The following is an 18782-nucleotide window of genomic DNA, read 5'->3' as shown; positions in this document are numbered from 1 at the left end:
CTTGTGGCTAACTAATATGTCAGAGATAAATCACACATTCTCAGACCTCAATATGATTTTCTAAAAAAAAAAAGAATTTGATTTCAATTAATAGCATGAAATAATGAATAACAGCCAAATATCCGAAGAGAAGCACAAGGAAAAGCAAGATTTTAAAAGCAAGAAAACTACAGACCACCAGTAATTTTTAAAGCTCCTGTTGACCACTCATTCATAACAAGATTCAGGAAGGGCATCAAAATGCCATTTTTAAAACTCTTTCTATTATTTCTCTCTCAGCTTGAAAATGGAAAAGGCAGTGAATGACTATGTTGCCCTCCCGTGTTAAGAATCTGGTAACAGTGAAAATTTATTGAGTGCTTACTATGTGTAAGACACTGCATTTTACATGCATTGTTACATGGTTTAAGTTTAGCAGCATTTTTCGGAGAAAGGTATAATTTTTATTTCCATTTAACTGAAGAAATACAGTTAGTGAAAGGTCAAATTGGGAGTCAAAGTCAATTAGTGAACCCTAGAAATTATACCTATTTCCCCTTTGCTATACCTACTCCCCAATTAGAAGCTACTTATTGAGGGAAAGGGTAAACAATATTGTGCTACCGGCCAACATTTTCAAGACTGCTTTCTGAAACCTTCTAATACAGCCTCTCAAACTTGGGTTAAGGAGGCCAGGACCCATTCCCTTTAGAATTTTCTAAATAGACTGAATTAAACAAAACAAACTAAAACCAAAACCACATGTGAGATCTTATATAGTGTAACCATTATAATCAGTCCATGGTTTTAAATTAAAATTATTTTCCCCATTTTCCTCCTCAAATATCCTCATCTTTTTTAGACCTTGGGGCACATAAATGACAATATAAATGACATATACTAACCATTAGCATAATGAACCATGTGACCTTATTTCTGCTGCAAAAGCCCTCTTTGAAGAAGTTGAACCTATTAGGCATTCTCAACTTCCCTGATTTCAACCAGGGCCCAAGTGAGAAAATACGTAATAGCAAACTCATTAAGTGTGTTTGAATAATCACATTAGATTAAGCAGAATTCTGTATCTTGTTGAATATTACAATGATCAGACACTATTGATTCAGGCTGTATATTAGAAAAAAGAAGACATCTGCAATTCATGCCCACTTTAAAAATTCATGTGTTACCTATTAATGGTAGCCATGGAGGACTCCACTAAACTAACATATCTTCAGTTCAAAACGATAGCAACACCCTACAGAATAAATGTAAATACTTTTCCTTATTTAAAGATATAACCCACCAGAAAACAGTATAGATTCCTTAAAGAACTAAAAGTAGAACTAACATTTGATCCAGCAATCCCACTACTGGGTATCTACCTGGGGAAAAGAAGTCATTATATGCAAGATATACTTGTACACGCATGTTTATAGAAGCACAATTTGCAATTGCAAAAATATGGAAGCAGCTTAAATGCTCATCAACCAAGCAGTGGGTAAAGAAAATGTGGTGTATATATATATATATATATATATACACACACAAACATATATATATATACACACACACATACATATATATATATACATACATATATATGTATATATATACACACACCATGGAATACTATTCAGCCATAAAAAGGAACACAATAATGGAATTCACCGCAACCTGGATGGAGTTGGAGACCATTATTTTAAGTGAAGTAACTCAGGAATGGAAAACCAAATATCATATGTTCTCACTTACAAGTGGGAGCTAAGCTATGAGGATGCAAAGGTAGAAAAGTGATATAATGGACACTGGGGACTCAGGGAGAAAGGTAGGAGGGGTGTGAGGGATAAAATACTACACGTTGGGTATGGTGTATACTGCTCGGGTGATGAGGGCACTAAAATATCAGAAATCACCATTAAAGAACTTATCCATGTAACCAAAACCCCACCTGTTCCCCCAAAACTATTGAAATTTAAAGAAAGAATTAAACAGAAAAAATATACATATATATATAAGATATAGCACACCATACTTATTAAATTAAACAAATGCTAGATTGTGAAATGAAATAAAAGCCTTCAACTGGGGTATGTTTATGAGATGGGAACGGGGTGGAGAGAAATAGAATAGTGTGTCCTAGTGTCTAAATCAGATTGCCTATCTAATCAGATTAGTTGCCTAAAATGACTGCAAAATAATTAAACCAGTTAGATTGAAAAAGGGTTGAGTTGGGCTGAGAAAGGAATGCTCTGCTCAACAAATTCCATTCAACGGACAGGCTAAGACGCAAGTTAGAAATTCCCCGTCCCAAAGAGGACAGTACCTGTTCTGGGCATTCACCTCCACCTGGTCGGTCACCTGTCCCAAGGATTCTTCCTCCTGCTTCTGCCGCAACCGTTCCTGTCGGGCTCGGCGGCGCCGTTCCCGGGCTGCCTCCTCTTCATCATCGTCATTCCTCTGGTAGGCGATTCTGCAACATTACAAAGACAACCTCTTGAGCGTGCCACTTGCCACATGTCTTCACCAACTTCTTGGCAGGAACAGCCCTGAGCCCTTTTCTGAACTTAACTGCTTAATAAACCACATACATCTGAAAGGATGGTTCAGTTCCTTAAGTTTAGAGATCTAGTCAGCTAGCTTTCAAACTTTTAACTATTTGAAAAGCATGAATCCAATAGCTACAGAAGATAATTTACAATGACCAAATAACAACTTAAACTAAAACATTCTGCACAAAAGCAAGTTGCCTTTGGAAACTGTGGGTTAGCATTTTTTTTTTTTTTTTGAGACCCAGTCTTGCACTGTCACCCGGGCTGGAGTGCAGCAGCACGATCTCGGCTCACTGCCACCTCCACCTCCTGGGATCAAGTGATTCTCCTACCTCAGCCTCCCGAGCAGCTGGGATTACAGGCGCATGCCACCATGCCCAGCTAATTTTTGTATTTTAGTAGAGACGGGGTTTTGCCAAGCTGGCCAGGCTGGTCTCCAACTCCTGACCTCATGATCCGCCCGCCTCGGCCTCCCAAAGTGCTGGGATTACAGGCGTGAGCCACTGGGCCTGGCCTTGTAAGGTTTAGAAGAAGGGACCCAAAGTATTGAACCAAAAATAAACAAAATGCTTACTTCAAAAGATACAGCATGTTGCATGAGTTATTTGTGTAGACACTGTCACGAAGATCAGAAAAGAATCAAGTTACACTACCAAACCGGGACTTTGGTGCTAATAAGCCAAAATTATTAAATTTATTTAATAATTATAATAAATATTATATTATAATAAATATTATTAAATAATACATATTATTAAAATTAAATTATATTAAATAATAAATATTACTAAAATTGGGAGTAGGATATCTTCTTTGCTTGGATTTTGTTTTTCCCTCCAGTTCCTTTTCCCTGGCGAGAGAAGGTGTTCCTGACAATTGGTAGGATGCTTCAGAGTCAGTGCATTTTGAAGGGGTGGCAGCTCCCTTTAAGGCCCCCCTCTTTTGCTCTAAAATGTGCCTTAGTATCATACCACCCACATGCTGGGCACATCACAATGGCCCACAGGTGTGTATTTAGATAGATGTCTATGAGCTGAAGAAGGCAGAAGAGACACAGAGGACTTCACATGTGTATATATTATTTAGCTTTTTTTTTTTTTTTTTTTTTTTGAGACAGAGTCTAACTCTGTCACCCAGGCCAGAATGCAGTGGTGTGATCACAGCTCACTGCAGCCTTGACCTCCCAGGCTCAAGCAATTGTCCCACCTCAGCCTCCTGAGTAGCTGGGACTACGGTAGCACACCACCACACCCAGCTAACTTTTGTATTTTTTTTTTTAAGAGATGGGGTTTCATTATGTTGCCCAGGATGGTCTCGAGCTCCTGAGCTCTATTTAGCTTTTGTAGTCATCTAAAGTGAATGTCTATTTGAGGAAATTACAAATCAATATCACTATGCTAGATATGTTTCTCCTAATACTTATTTCCAAATAAAGAATTGGGGCTGGGCAACTGCAGATGCTCAAACTCAAGAGGAAATAGCTATTTTGACACATGTTTGACTTAGCTATTTCTGAAGGTAGAATGTGTACTGAGATACAGAGTGCCAAGAAAGGATGGGTGCTGGCTTGATGGGTCAATGGGTTGGGTATGGGTATGGGGCTGCATTGTGTAGGAAGCTGCTTTTTGTATTGGAGAGTTACAGTGTTTTTATTACAATGTTACTTACATTTCTACAAAATAGAAACCCAGATATGTAAACATTTCATGCTAATAATTCTTTTTAAAACTGTGGTAAGAACACTTAACATGAAATCCACCCTGTTCGCGTATTTTAAAGTGTACAATACACTTTAAAATTGTTAAAATTGTTAACCATATGGTTAACTATAGGTACAACGTTGCATGGTACTTCTCTAGAATAGGCTTATAATTCTTATATCATTGCAAAGCCAAAATAATATGCAAATTAAAACAAAACAGTAGAACCATACCACTTATACCATATGTTAACCTAATATAACTGATGATGGTTTGCTCATGTTAGAGTTATAAGTTAGGCATTTTTAGGCTTAGAGTCAGTACTTTATTTCATCTGTGTCATCTTTTGACTTCAATAATAAGAATGCTATGAATGTTTTTTCACTGAGGTATCTCATAAAAAACAGGATTAATGATTCCGAAGGTTGGTTGGTTTCTTCTTTGCTACTTGAGAAAACCTGACTTCAAATTTACTAAAATCTGCTCATGTGCAATCCTCAAAAGCCAATACAAATAAAGTGTCACTTAGTAATTCTATAAAATGGGCTGGTTTATTTAACAAATATTGGGGGGCAATGTGATATAGTTGATGATGGATGACTAGATTAGGATTCAGAAAACTTGGGTTTTAGAATTGGTCTCTTACTAATTTGCAGCCCTTTGATTAACCTTTTAAAGTTAAATTTAAAGTTAAATTTTAGAGTTAAATTTTCTTGTGTGTGACAATCAAATGAAATAATAGATAGATATGTTGTGGCAAAGCATTCTACACTGCAGTGTCTTCCTGTTATTAGGAAAGTTCAGTTAAGGAGCCGCTTCGTGAGGAAAAATGAGTTCAATTTTAGACTTGTTGAATTTGAGGTGACATGACAGGATTCGAATGTTCCTTTCTAATTCAATCACATTGTAGTTGCAGTAGAAAGCCCTTCCCAGTGGTTTGGCTTCACCCTTCAGATTCTTGGCCTAATGTTCCTTTGGCTTATTTCTTGGTAGACAGCTTTAACCACAACAGGGAGAATCAATCCTTAATAACTGCTTCCCAAACTAATCAAACAGGAAGTCTCAATTTGCTTTTCTACATCTCTGGATCAGCCATGAGGTCATGACTGTTACTTGGGGCCTTCTTCTTCTAAGACAAGCAAGAGGCATAAAACTCCATATGGGACATCCCTATTGATAGGGTTAGGCTTTGTGTCCCCACCCAAATCTCATCTTGCATTGTAATCCCCAGGTGTCAGGTGTTGAGGAAGGAATGTGGTGGGAGCTGACTGGATCATGGGGGTGGTTCCCTCATGCTGTGCTCTTGACAGTGAGTGAATTCTCTCAAGGTTTTTATAAGTGTTTGGCAAGTTCCTCCTTCGCTCACTCTTCTCTCATCTGCTGCTTTGTAAAGAAGGTGCCTGCTTCCCCTTCTTCCATGATTGTAAGTTTCCTGAGGCCTCCCCAGCCATGAGTGAGTCAATTAAACCTCTTTTCTTTAAAATTACCCATCTTGGGCAGTTCTTTATAGCAGCGCGAGAACGAACTTATACACCTATCCTAAAAACAAAACTCCTCCGTCCCCTTAATGGAATATAACCTTAAGTCCTTAATTTCCCACTATTTTGAGAATTTACCATCTTTCTCTTTTCACCTACCCACTGGGCTTCATGGCTGGATATTGCTGGCTGTTAGCTCTGACATGAACTAGATTTGCCACGTAGGCCACATCACATGTAACCTCTCTTCATCTTTGATTTCTCAGTGGAGCAACCTGAACAACCGATCATCTCCACTATCTCTTCTACCTCTTCTTGCTTGGTACAGCTTAAAGTTTATAGGCAATCATTCTCCATTGGGAGCCCATTTTCTAGGATACACAGCTACTAGAGTGTATTAGTCCGTTTCACACTGCTATAAAGAACTGCCCGAGACTGGGTAACTTATAAAGGAAAGAGGTTTAATTGATTCACAGTTCAGCATGGCTGGTGAGGCCTCAGGAAGCTTACAATTATGGCAGAAGGTGAAGGGGAAGCAAGGCACCTTCTTCACTAGGTGGCAGGAAGAAGCGCCAAGTGAAGGAGGAAGAGCCCCCCCCTTATAAAACCATCAGATCTCGTGAGAACTCACTGTCATGAGAATAGCACGGGGGAAACTGCACCCATGATTCAGTTACCTCCACCTGGTCTCTCCCTTGACACATGGAGATTACGGGGAGTACAATTCAAGATGAGATTTGGGTAGGGACACAAAGCCTAACCATATCACGAGGCAAAATATCTATGGATCTTTTTATGACTACTAATAAAGAAACATATTAAAATTGTTTACAAAGTTAAGAACAAAAAAAGAGCTAAAATGGTTTCATGGCATTTTCAATCATAACATGTCCAGTTGCTGGTTCAAGAACATATCAGTTGACTTTATAGGTAAAATTGTGTCCATGCCAAATGACTTGATAGGGGTGAAAATTCTTCAACTCTGAGGCTCCCTACATTAGCCTTAGGCAAGCAAAGCAAACAGTCATTTCTTAGCTTTTAGGCCTCTCCCTCATGGTGAGCTTCCCATTCTACTAACACCACAGGTTTATTATTTTTTCTTCCGAAATTGAAAAAAAAGTACCCTCAATTGTTTATTCTTTTGGATTTTAAAAGCAACGCACACATAAATTTTTTTAAAAACCAAACAATTCAAAATATATAAAGGAGAAAGTAAAAGCCACTCCCGAAAATCATGCAAACCCAGATTTGAACATGATGAGTATGTGATATATTCTATCATTTTCCTGTGCATGCACAGACATTTTCATTTTTAATAAAATAGGGTTATGTCATACATATCATTTCACAAACCATTTCTTTAATTTACCTTGTTTATGACTATTTTTAACATGTTAGCAATATATAATTTCAATAGCAACACAGTATTCCACTTAGGTATACACATACATAATGATTACATGGATCTATTATGACTAACCAATTTTCTACTGAGGCACATTTAAGATTGTTTTCAACTTTATATCTTCTTATAAACAATACTGCTAAGGACATTATTACAGACTCACTTTAATCACTTGTTCAATTATTTACTTAGGAAAACTTCTGAGAAGTTAGAATTTCTGAGTTTAATTTCCGAGTTTAAGAGTATGCTCATTTTAAAGGCTTTTGATAATCATCGACAAATTGTCAATTTAACACCAGTAATGCATGAAAGCTAATTTCACCACAAAGCAGAATTTGTCCAAAAAGACAAGTACACAGGATCCTTATTATATCAAACGATAGCACAGGGTCTGCTTCATGCTTCAGTGAAAGACAAAATGTTGACATTTCTGATTTTCCACACGCCAGATTTAAATGTATTTGAAATGCTGCTGACTAGTAAAAATCATACCTAACCAACCACTGGATTGTAATAAAAGCATAATAATCCATTTGTTCCTTCTGTGAAAATTCAGCAGATGCCAGTATTAACCTGTCTGCCATATGCTACAGAACAAAGCCAAGTGATGTTCCCAGATGATTCAGAAGGAGTGTGGGATCCTGAAGTTTATCTGAATCATCTGAGAATTATTGAATTATGTTTAATAGAGTTTAAATCAAATGCATTTTATTGTGGATCTATTTTTTAAAAAAACTGGTAATCCACAAATGATCTATAAAGTACTTCTCTATGAAATAAAATGTTTGTTTGACCAGAATCCATGAACTTCCCACCTATGCTGGTTGGAAGAGGGTTTATTGTGGACTATTCCACTTTGTTACTTGGTAACTGCTTTTAACTCATCTTTTGGCACAAACACTTGGAGAAAGGTACCTTTCTGCAGCAAAGGTCAGCTGACAGCAACATGGCTCATTGGATATTTGGGAGAAAGAGAAGTAATCTTGTGTGTGTGTGTGTGTTCACACACTGACGAATAAATGCAAAGAATTTTAAAAGTCCATAATAACCACATGATGTTATTTGATTGTGTGAGTAGCATGAAAAAGTAGAGAGGATTGGCTTTTCTTCCATTCCTGGAACCATTGCTTAAGGGCCCTGGTGTTACAAGATAAGAAAAAAACATATATGCAATGGGAAAGCTCTCTTCTAATGCTGTGGCTTTTACACTGAAGATATTTTAGGTCTTTAACACCAGGCCTTGCTGCCTCAGTGTATTTAAGTAACAAGATAACCATGTTTTAGTTTGTGCCTTTCAGATAGAAAGTTCAAATGAATTAAAGTCTTGCAGACATGGCAAATGAGGAGACCAATGAGATGTTATTACATTTGGAAGGGCCAGGGTCTAAATATATGCCAGACGAGAGACAGAGGAACTTGCAGAAGCTTCCGTAGCAAGACACTGGAGCAAGGAACGAGTTTTCCTCTTGCCCCAGTGTCCCCCCACCCCAGCTTCCCTAGCAAATATTTCTCAAAACTTCTGCAACACTGGCAAAATTCTTATTTTCATCTCAACTATAGTATAGGTCGTCTTGTTTGATTTTTTTACTCCGTGTTCCCTGTAGTTTAAAGAATGTTGCTCTTATTCCCTTCATTTTGTCTTTTCTCCATTTTGGTATCTTCTGGTTTGAGACTATAGAACATCATCCTTAAAGGTTCAAGTAAAATTGTGGCAATAGTATTTTATTAACAAGACAAGATCTCTTATGAGGAAGCCATGTTTAAAAATTAAATCAGGGAAAAATAATAGACATTTTTATGGGGAGGGTGCCGATTTTATTACATGTTTAGGAGCATTAAAGACTCAGAGAGAATGAAAAAGAACAGTTTAAGTGTATAGAGAGTACAAATATTTACTTATTTTATGTTGATAATCACAGTATTACTCTGAGTAATTACCTAGATAACCAAATAGTTAATCAAATTTGGATTTACATCTTGCAATGCTGTATTTTTTACATACATGAGATATATAATATAGTTATTTTGCCATGTAAAAAATTTAATAATGTGTTTGAGGACTTGCCAAAATCAGTTCACTAGGGCATACCTTTATTTTCATCATTTACGTAATAGAATAGCACAGTTTAACCATTCTATAGAAAGACATTTTGGGTTCTTTCATTTTTTCCCCTATTGCACGATGCAAGTATTTCTTTAGGGTAGATATTGAGAAGTGAAATAGTATGTGTTCATTTAAATTTAAAATTTAAAAGATCAGTTTTTTGTTTTGTTTTGTTTTGTTTTTTTGAGACAGAATCTCGCTGGACTGCAGTGGCCCAATCTCGGCTCACTGCAACCTCCACTTCCCGGTTCAAGTGATTCTTGTGTCTCAGCCTCCCAAGTAGCTGGGATTACAGGCTCCCGCCACCACGCCCAATTAATTTTTGTATTTTTAGTAAAGGGAGAGTTTCACCATGTTGGCCAGACTGGTCTCGGACTCCTGACCTCAGGTGATCTGCCCGCCTCGGCCTCCCAAAGTGCTGGGATTACAGGTGTAAACCACCACGCCCGACCACAGCAGTTGTTTTAATTTACATTCCCATGCTTTGTCATTTCAAATAGCCAAGTTGGATCAACACACACTAAGATAGCCACTGCTAACTGGTAAGATTAGAGAAAAGATGTAATCTTCTATATCTTGTATTGCAATGGTTTCTAACATTTTAAGAATGAGGATCCTTTTAAAATATTAAGAAAAAATTAAGATCTCATGACAATTGCTTATACTTTTGTTATTTATTGATAAAATGTTTTATAAAATATCTATAAATTCAATAGTGCATAAAAAGGAATCTGTATATTATAAACCAGTGCATATATGCTTATTTGAAAAACAGTCTTTCATACATGAGACAACTGTTTATCAGACTACAGAAAATACTTGGTGTAGACATGAATTTGGGAATCTCTTTCAAAATCTTCACCACTAGAGAACAATTGCTGTATTGAAAGAGATTACAAGATTGCCAGTGGATAGACTTTGAATTGTCACCTTCAAACTTTTTTGTGTTCTTCAATATTCCCTGTGCTTGATAAGCACACACACAAATGCGGACACAGATGCAGACCCACAGGTTAAGTGAGAAAAAGCCTCAGAGAAAACAGAAGGCTCAAGGTATTGTAGTGAAGCCCAGTTATGAAAGACTTAAAGAGGACTCCATTCAGATCAAAGTTTCCAAGTCTGTTTTCCTTAATTGTTTCTGCACACTCCTATATTTTGAAAAAGAACTCTGCACCTAAAATTCCAACAGATCAAATAAACTCACCATCTGACAGAATGAATACTATTGAAGTTCACCATTTGTGAATTCATAGTAACTTACTGGCCAGTAGACAGCTGACCGGTCCCCAAGATCAGCTCTAATCTTTCTGCATTCCACTGTCTGTCCACTTTCATATAAGGAGTCATTTGAGAGAAGGTGGTGTTGGTCGATGGAGATTTCAGGCTGGTAACTGAGATACTGAATCCAGAACACTATTCTGTCCCCAGCTTTCTGCAGCAATACACTCCCCATGAAGGCCACACCCCAAAGAAGAATGCCTGGGGCTCACAGCCTCAAAAAAGGATGACTTCTTAGTCAATTACTTTTATTTGATTCCCATCATTATTGGTTCTGCTAATGGCATTGTCTGAACCTGGGTCTTAATTTGGGATCCAACTTAAACAGTTAAAAACCTCATGTAGGTTGGAAACATGCTTATCAACTATTTGGAGGCAAAATGACTCACACATACTTTCATTATTCTTTTTCACGTACCAAAACCCCCAGGGATTTTATTTCATAGCATGAAATACAAGCACATTCTCCAAACATATCCAAATAGCTCTATAAATTGCTCAAACATTCTTAGCAAAATCTCAGACCATACTGTGATCAGGAGGGAAAATCCTGAGCTACTGAAATGAGTCATATTTGCCTTGCAGATTTACTGTATGTTTGAAAGTTAAAAGAAGTTTATAGAAACATTCCAGGCTCTTAAATATGATTTTGTTTATATGTGGTGTCTGCGAAATGTTGTGGTTTCATTTAATTCACATAAAATCTAACTCTGATTTTTTTCCTTGGATTCCTTAAAAGACAAGCATTAAAAATTATGGAGGAAAAAAATCAAGAAAATAAAAATATTTTTCATATCAGAATATGTTTAGACATTTATTAGTAAGTAGTCCGTAGTGAATTGGTCTGTTATTAATACAGGATAGAGTGAAAGAAAGCCCTCTTGGTTTAGAAGAAAAAAAATTTTCATGGAAAAGTGCTGTATTATTTCATTGTGGGGTTCATTGCTGTAGCAGTGTTGTGCCTTTTCCTGGGGTGAGAGCATGCAAGGGGATATATTACTTGGAAGAAAGTTACTAAGGAAGCAAAGCATTTCCCACTTCATTTATTCCCCATTCTCCCACCCCATCTCCCCATACATAGACATATTTGAGAGTCACTAAAGTTTGCATACCAACCATACTTGGGCTCTCAATAATAAAACACTGTGTACTTGAAAGCTTTAGTGTTCTTATGTATGTACTCACAAGTTGTCACCACCAGCCCAACATTTGCTTTGTACAATGGTGACATCCCATAATTGGATGAGTTTCTATAATCACAGACCCTAACAGGGGAAATATGCTGCAGAACAGAGTACACGGTGACATAAAATCCTCTTCTTGTGTCTACACATACCATAGCAGTCTGGTTCTTAGCATCATTATGACTGGAACATCCTGTCCAACAAGTAGATCAGGTCTGGTTGGTCCTGTATGGTTAGAAGACACCCAGGGAGTACTGAGAGTTCTGATTCTGACTCTGAGTTATAAAAGGACAGTTTTTAGAATGATCCTGCTCCAGGGCAGGCGGATCCCCAAGCGTACAGGCTCATTTCTGAATCCATGCACATATTCACAGGACATTTTAAAATGATGGATTCTAATTGTTTGGGTTTATTATTTCAAGCTAAAAAGACTTTTATCATGACTTATATTGTACCTACAAATGAATGTATGATACATGACTACTTTGTTTTATTACTATTATTAATTTATTTACTTATTGAGACAAGTTCTCCTCTGTAACCCAGCTGGTGTGCACTCATACAATCTTGGCTCACTGCAGCCTCGACCTCCTGGGTTCATTCATGTGATCCACCCACCTCAGCCCCCTGAGTAGCTGGGACTACAGGTGTGCACCACCACATCTGGCTAATTTTTGTATTTTTTGCAGAGACAGGGTCTCCCCATGTTGCCCAGGCTGGTCTCAAACTCCTGAGCTCAAGCAATCTGCCTGCCTTGGCCTCCCAAAGTTCTGGGTTACAGGTGTGAGCCACCACGCCCAGCCATGTACATGACTACTTTAAAGAACAATCAGACACACAACCATGTGCCTACTACCCAATGTAAACAGCACCAGTTGTTAGGGATCCTTATGTGCTCCTCTTCAATTGCATCCCTGTCTCTTTTTAAATGCCTCCAAATAAGCACCAGCCTGAACTTTAAGATCTCTGAATTATTCTCTTGCTTTTCTTTGTAGTATTACCAGCATGGTATGCATCCCTAAACAATATATTTTTCAGTGTTGCCTTAAAAAAACTATGCATAACAATACTGCATGCATTCTGTGATTCTTTTATTTGACATGATGTTTTTGAGATTCATCTATGTTTATATCAATAGCTGTAGTTTATAACAACAGATGAAGCACAAGCTTTTCCAAACATTTCTTGAGATTATAATTTGTATGGGATAGATGTTTAACTTCTTTTTCAATTGGTGCCATTTTCTTTTAAAACATCCGGAAATGGTTTGTCATATTCAGTACAAATGAATAGAAACTGGATTTATCTTTTATTGAGTTGCTATTTTTCTCACATTTATTTTTAAAAGAAATAGTGCATCTGCCAACCCCAGTAAATATGGATTTTGGAAGGATAAGTCCATGACAGTTTCCTAAGATAAACTAAAATCTATTCATCTTGCCACAAACAGGGACAGAATTTGCACCACCCCATCTACCCCACCCTATTAAATCAATAAGCTTGCTCAGATACAAACATTCACTTTTTAATTTATAAATGTTTACAAAGAATATGCAAGGAAAGACAGGGTTGATGGTGGAGAAGATATCTATTGCTCCTGACTTTGTTACTTGAATTAAACTTTAGCTGAAATGAATGAAAAGGACTTATGAATGCTTAAGTGGCCAGGAAGATAATTAAAATAAAATAACCAAACTCCTTCCTCTCTTTCCATCATTATTTAAAATTCAACTGGTATAAATGTGGCTAAAAAAGATAAGCCCAGTTACTACCTGGGTTTTCATGAACTTTACCTTTTCTTCAACCCCAACCTAGAATTCTTTGTTTATAACAGTCTTAAATAATGAGTAAGAATTTTAAATAGGCCTGGTGTGCTGGCTCATGCCTGTAATCCCAGCACTTTGGGAGGCCAAGGTGGGTGGATCATCTGAGGTCAGGAGTTCGAGACCAGCCTGGCCAACATGGTGAAACTCCGTCTCTACTAAAAATACAAAAAGTTAGCTGGGCGTGGTGGTGCGCACCTGTAATCCCAGGTACTCAAGAGGCTGAGGCAGGAGAATCTCTTGAACCCAGGAAGTGGAGGTTGTAACAAGCTGAGACCACGCCATTGCACTCCAGCCTGGGCAACAAGAACAAAACTCCGTCTCAAAAAAAAAAAAATTTTTTTTAAATAAATATGATCCTCAATGAACTTAGGCTTTTAAAAAATGCTGTCAATCAAAAGTAAAATCTGAGTTGGAGCTGTTCTTTGACTGCTATTATGTATTAAAGGACAATTTTGCTTTAATGTGCATCGTAGATGTGCACAATAAACCTTGGGCTTAGTCGTTTAAAAAAAGTAAAACATTAGGAAACAGTTCACACCCAGGTGTCGATGGCTGGCAGCACTATATTTTTTCCAGCTCTTTCTCTTGCATAGAGGTCTAGATCTGGATATGCAACTGAATCACACCTGCTCCAGAGCAGGATGTAGGGATATTCTCACATTTCTACTGGCTAAGTTGGATGCAATGACATTTGACCACAGGTATATAAACAAGCACATTATTTTCACATCTGAAGACAATCACCTAGAAAGAGAAATTTCCACTGTCGTCTTCAAATGTAAAAAATATGAACTCCTTTTAGATAAGTCTTATATTTAGAGTGATCTAGAAGTTCGACTCATCCCTAAATCTGAAATGTTCATGATGCAATACTAAAGTCCATAATCTCGTGTGGTTGAGCTTCAAATTATGGTACCACTATCACATCGGTAAACATCTGACAAAAGACATAAAGCGATTGGAAAATGAAAGCAAGATGTCCTTAAATGGAGATTATAAGCCTGCGAGTAATTAAAGGGGATCCCTGCAAGGGAAAGTGGTATTGCAGACATGCCAATGGAAACGGTACACAGCATGTGGATGCCGTTAAATCAAGTCACATATCTTGTGTCAGCTGAGTGAATTCTCAGCATCCTCTCTAGACAGGCTCTGCTTAATGTGGGGAAATTTATGGGTAATAGATTTTCATAACAGGCCTTTTATGATCTTTCCCTCCCCTAAAAGTGCCCTCTGGAGCTTTTCTGCTTCCATTCTCATTTTTCTTAATTGGAAAAAGATTTACTATTCATTTCCTCCTTCCCAGGGCTCCTTTCCACTCGAGTGGCATTGCCTCCCATCTTGTTCCTCCCTCTTGTACCCCTCATCTCTTCTTCAGACAGGAAACTGTAATATATGATAGATCTGACACTGGGGCATTGTTGCTAGCTCTGCTAGTGAAGAAGTCACTGCCATTCTAACAAGAATGGGGTGAACCCTACCTGCCTGACTCCAGAGGTCCTGCACACACCTATCTAACATCCAGTTGGCTCATACCCCCACTCCATGTGCTAGCATTGGAGAGCTTTGTGTACAAGTGGCAGAAAGTAAAAAGACAAACCTTGAGTGGAGACAGGAGATGGGAAATGAAGGGCCAAATCATGGATGCTTTGCCCATGGAAGAGAATATTTATTCTTGCAGGGGACCTGGCAGTCAACCACTGCTCATGGGTCCCATCTCCCTACTGTTGAGAAAAGAAGTCAAGGAGTCTTCTCTGCTCTTGATAGATCATCTTCCTAAATCAGTGGAAACCTTGCTTAACACAGGGCCTGCTCAATGTGGAGGGAGAAAAGCAAACACCCATTTGTTGTGATTTGGTAAAAAGCCAGCCTGACCAAACCAAACCAAGTAGAATCTTCTATGCTTAAAGACTCCCTTTGAGTTAATAGAAGACCCCTATAAAAATGTGAATGTTTTAACAGATAGAATAATATTAAATAACTAAGCACCCACATTTGTGTGTGCAAATTGAGTTAGAATCACCAACAGCTTAAGACTCAGGGAATCAGGACGCTGAGAGAGGGAGCATGAGCATTAGAGACATTCGACAGCACTTAAATGACTTGAGGGTTCCTGTCTATCCTGGAACAGATTTCTATCCCAACAAGGCAATTCCATCCTAATTCATTGGTTAGATTAATTTACTAACCAGTAAGGCTTATGCTGTCTTCTGACTAGATCACCAATGTAATCATTAATTCCTTAAACTTGTTACCTAATACGGGAGGAACTGCTTCAGTGGTGGAGATCACTGACTTGACTTAAAAAAAAAGTTCATATTTCTGAATTACAAAGTGACAGCCCTGGCACTGACTTATGGGTTGCTAATCTGGTATACATTCCTCTCCCTGACTGATCCACGTGGAACCTAGACTTGGAGGCAAGGACAGTTCAATTCAGAACTGTCATCAGAGTGGTGAGCTCTGGGCAGCAAGGGGGCTGCATGAAGGCCTAGGTTCCGAGGAGGAGGCATGGGGGCCTAGGTTCTGAGGAGGAGGTGGCAAACCATTGTTCAGAACCATCTGCCAGATACCAAGGTGGAGTCTGAACTTGCGGTTGTGGGATGCTGGTAGGTAATGCTTGCTGCTATAACCTGGAAATGGACACACAGGTGGCTGGAATTAGCACATCCATTCAACAGATATTTATTGAACATTTACTCCATTCAAGCCAGTGAGGACAGAAACCAAGATGAATTCAACCCCTGAAAGGAGTTCATAATCTGTAGGGAAGTTAAGACCTATTAAGAATGTGATAATAGGTAGAATGTGGTAAATATTACAGAAGACTTAAAGTGATTTAAAGTTTAGAGGAGGAAGAAGGCAATTCCAGCTAAGGGATCAGAGGAGGCTTCATAAAGAAAGTGGTATTCAAGCTGGCTCTTTTGGGATGGCTAGCATTGGGAGCTGGGGGGATGAAAGAGGAGCTTTCCACGTACAGAAAGCTCAAATAGCAAGGTTGCAGAATCGGGAAATATGGTTATGGAAAAGCACACAATTCCATCTGGCTAGGGCTTGGAAGGCATGAAGGGCATTAGTGAGGCACCAATCGTGCTTGGTACATACAGAAAGATGGCTTCGAAGAACTGAGAAGAGCAGACCAATCATTTAACGAAGTATAAGGCTCTTTCCAAAGGCTATGGCCCTGTGGAAGGGAGTCCCGGAAGGGCAGCACACATTTTCTAGTTTCAATCTCCACTCCAGGTGTTTCATCTCACTCTGCAGCTTTCCCCAAGAAATAAAAGAAATTAGGGCCAGCTACCCCATGTCAAGGATCCCATCCATCTTAGCTGCAAGAGGAGACTTCAGTTGAGCAAGTCCTACAATCATTTAGAACAGTAGCACCATGGAGGACCCCTCAAGAGCCATAAGCTGTGACTTGACATTTTTCAGAATGGAATTTCTGTCCTTTTTTATTCTTGTCACCTTCTCCACTGTTTTGAACTCACTTTGCCCAACTTGTATTAAATTGGATTTTCACTTATTCTGCTTCCATTCAGAGCCCAGCTGAAATCCACTGCTTGTGGCAAGGTAGTGAGCATCTAAGATGATAGATTAATGAAACTAGAAGGAATTTTGAGGTTATTTCGAATTCAAGCTTTGTATTTTATACTTGGTAACCTGGGATCTAAGAGGTGAAATGACTCATAAAAGTAATTACAAAATCAGGATTGACCCAGGTCTTCAAGTTCCTATACCTGTTTTCTTTCTACAATAGGAAGCTTTCTTAGGGTGCCCTGGAGACTAACAAAGAGCTTCAGTCATCTGAGCCAGGGATTGGCAAACTATGACCTGCAGGCCAAAGCCAGCTCACTCTGTTTTTGCAAATAAAGTTTTATAGGAATACAACCACACCTCTATCATCTATGGCTGTTTTGCACTTCAGTGCCAGAGCTCAATTATTATGACAGAAACTGTATGGCTCACAAATTTGAAAATATATACTATCTGACCATTTACAAAAAAGTTTGGTGATCCGTGATCTAAGCCAATGGTTCCTAAATGACTTTTCATACTATACTACAATCAATTTTAAAAATTAAGCATGCACCACTAACACTGATATATACATTTATGTATGCATATACATTTATACGTATATGTATAGTCATTTATAAATTACATGTAGTGTTATTTAAATGTTTGTAGACATTACAAAACACAATGAACAGAAATTTAAAAGGACAGAATGACAATAAAACAAAGATACATTTAAAGTAATGTTAAATTTAATCTATTAATGTTCATAAAACTTTAATTATTTTTGAAAAATCTTGGCTGAATGCATTGTAATCGATAATGTGAAGGTCTGGTTCTAAGTTCAGTTTATTTAGGCAGTTAGTTTTAAATGACAGTCATAGCCTAATTTTTTTTTCTTTTTTGAGATGGAGTTTCGCTCTTGTTGCCTAGGCTGGAGTGCAATGGCATAATCTCTGCTCACTGCAACCTCCACCTCCCAGGTTCAAGCAATTCTCCTGCCTTAGCCTCCCGAGTAGCTGGGATTACAGGCATGTGCCACCACACCCAGCTAATTTTGTATTTTTTTAGTAGAGACGGGGTTTCTCCATGTTGGTCAGGCTGGTCTTGAACTCCCAACCTCAGGTGATCCGCCCGCCTCGGCCTCCCAAAGTGCTGGGATTACAGATGTGAGCCACCACGCTCAGCCCCGCTTAATTTTTTTAATCCCCAAAGATATACAGAGAAACACATCATTGGCTTGACAGGTGGAAGCACAGTACTAATAACTTAAATCTGCCCCACTAACCATGCACAATTTTTTGATACAATTTGCCTAGAAAATTGTATCAAAAATTGTCTGTCCTGATGTCAATCAGTTGTTCCAGTTCAAAGTAATCCCAAGGTGTTTCAATTTTACATTTTAAATAAATAGTTTCAAAACCTACTGAAATTCTTCACTGGGGAGATTTTTAAATACATTAGAAAATGTTTCCAAGGTGGAGTATGAAGATATGATAGTCTTGATAGGTTACATGTTTACATCTTTTTCACCAGCAAAATCACAAAAAAATGCTGCCATTTTCCAAAAGATCTGTCCACTCATGAGTTACTTCCGAAAAGCAGTGAGATTCCCCCTCTCTGCTGGAAACTCACCTTGCTGAAAGGAACAGGTAAAGTGTGAGCTGAGGACGCACTAGTCTGTGTTCACAAGCATTAGTGTCCTCTCCGTGTGTAAGTGTCAGCATTGCCTTGGGTTTGCATTATTAGTGTTACCTCTGCTTGAA

General features: G+C 38.2%; 1 protein-coding gene across 23 annotated transcripts in view; it reads right to left on the bottom strand.

Annotated features, from left to right (window-relative positions):
- The window catches only part of CALD1 (caldesmon 1), a 225452-nt gene that overhangs the window by 39472 nt on the left and 167198 nt on the right, over positions 1-18782 (bottom strand). For all 23 annotated transcript variants that reach the window (XM_055347177.2, XM_055347178.2, XM_055347176.1 and 20 more), the window contains one exon: positions 2303-2449. In XM_055347177.2, the coding sequence (XP_055203152.1) occupies positions 2303-2449 (147 nt within the window). The remainder of the gene's footprint in view (positions 1-2302; positions 2450-18782) is intronic.

Source organism: Gorilla gorilla, chromosome 6 (genome assembly GCF_029281585.2).
Source record: "Gorilla gorilla gorilla isolate KB3781 chromosome 6, NHGRI_mGorGor1-v2.1_pri, whole genome shotgun sequence".
In the NCBI taxonomy this organism is placed as follows: domain Eukaryota; kingdom Metazoa; phylum Chordata; class Mammalia; order Primates; family Hominidae; genus Gorilla; species Gorilla gorilla.
This window is presented reverse-complemented; position numbering and strand designations above follow the sequence as displayed.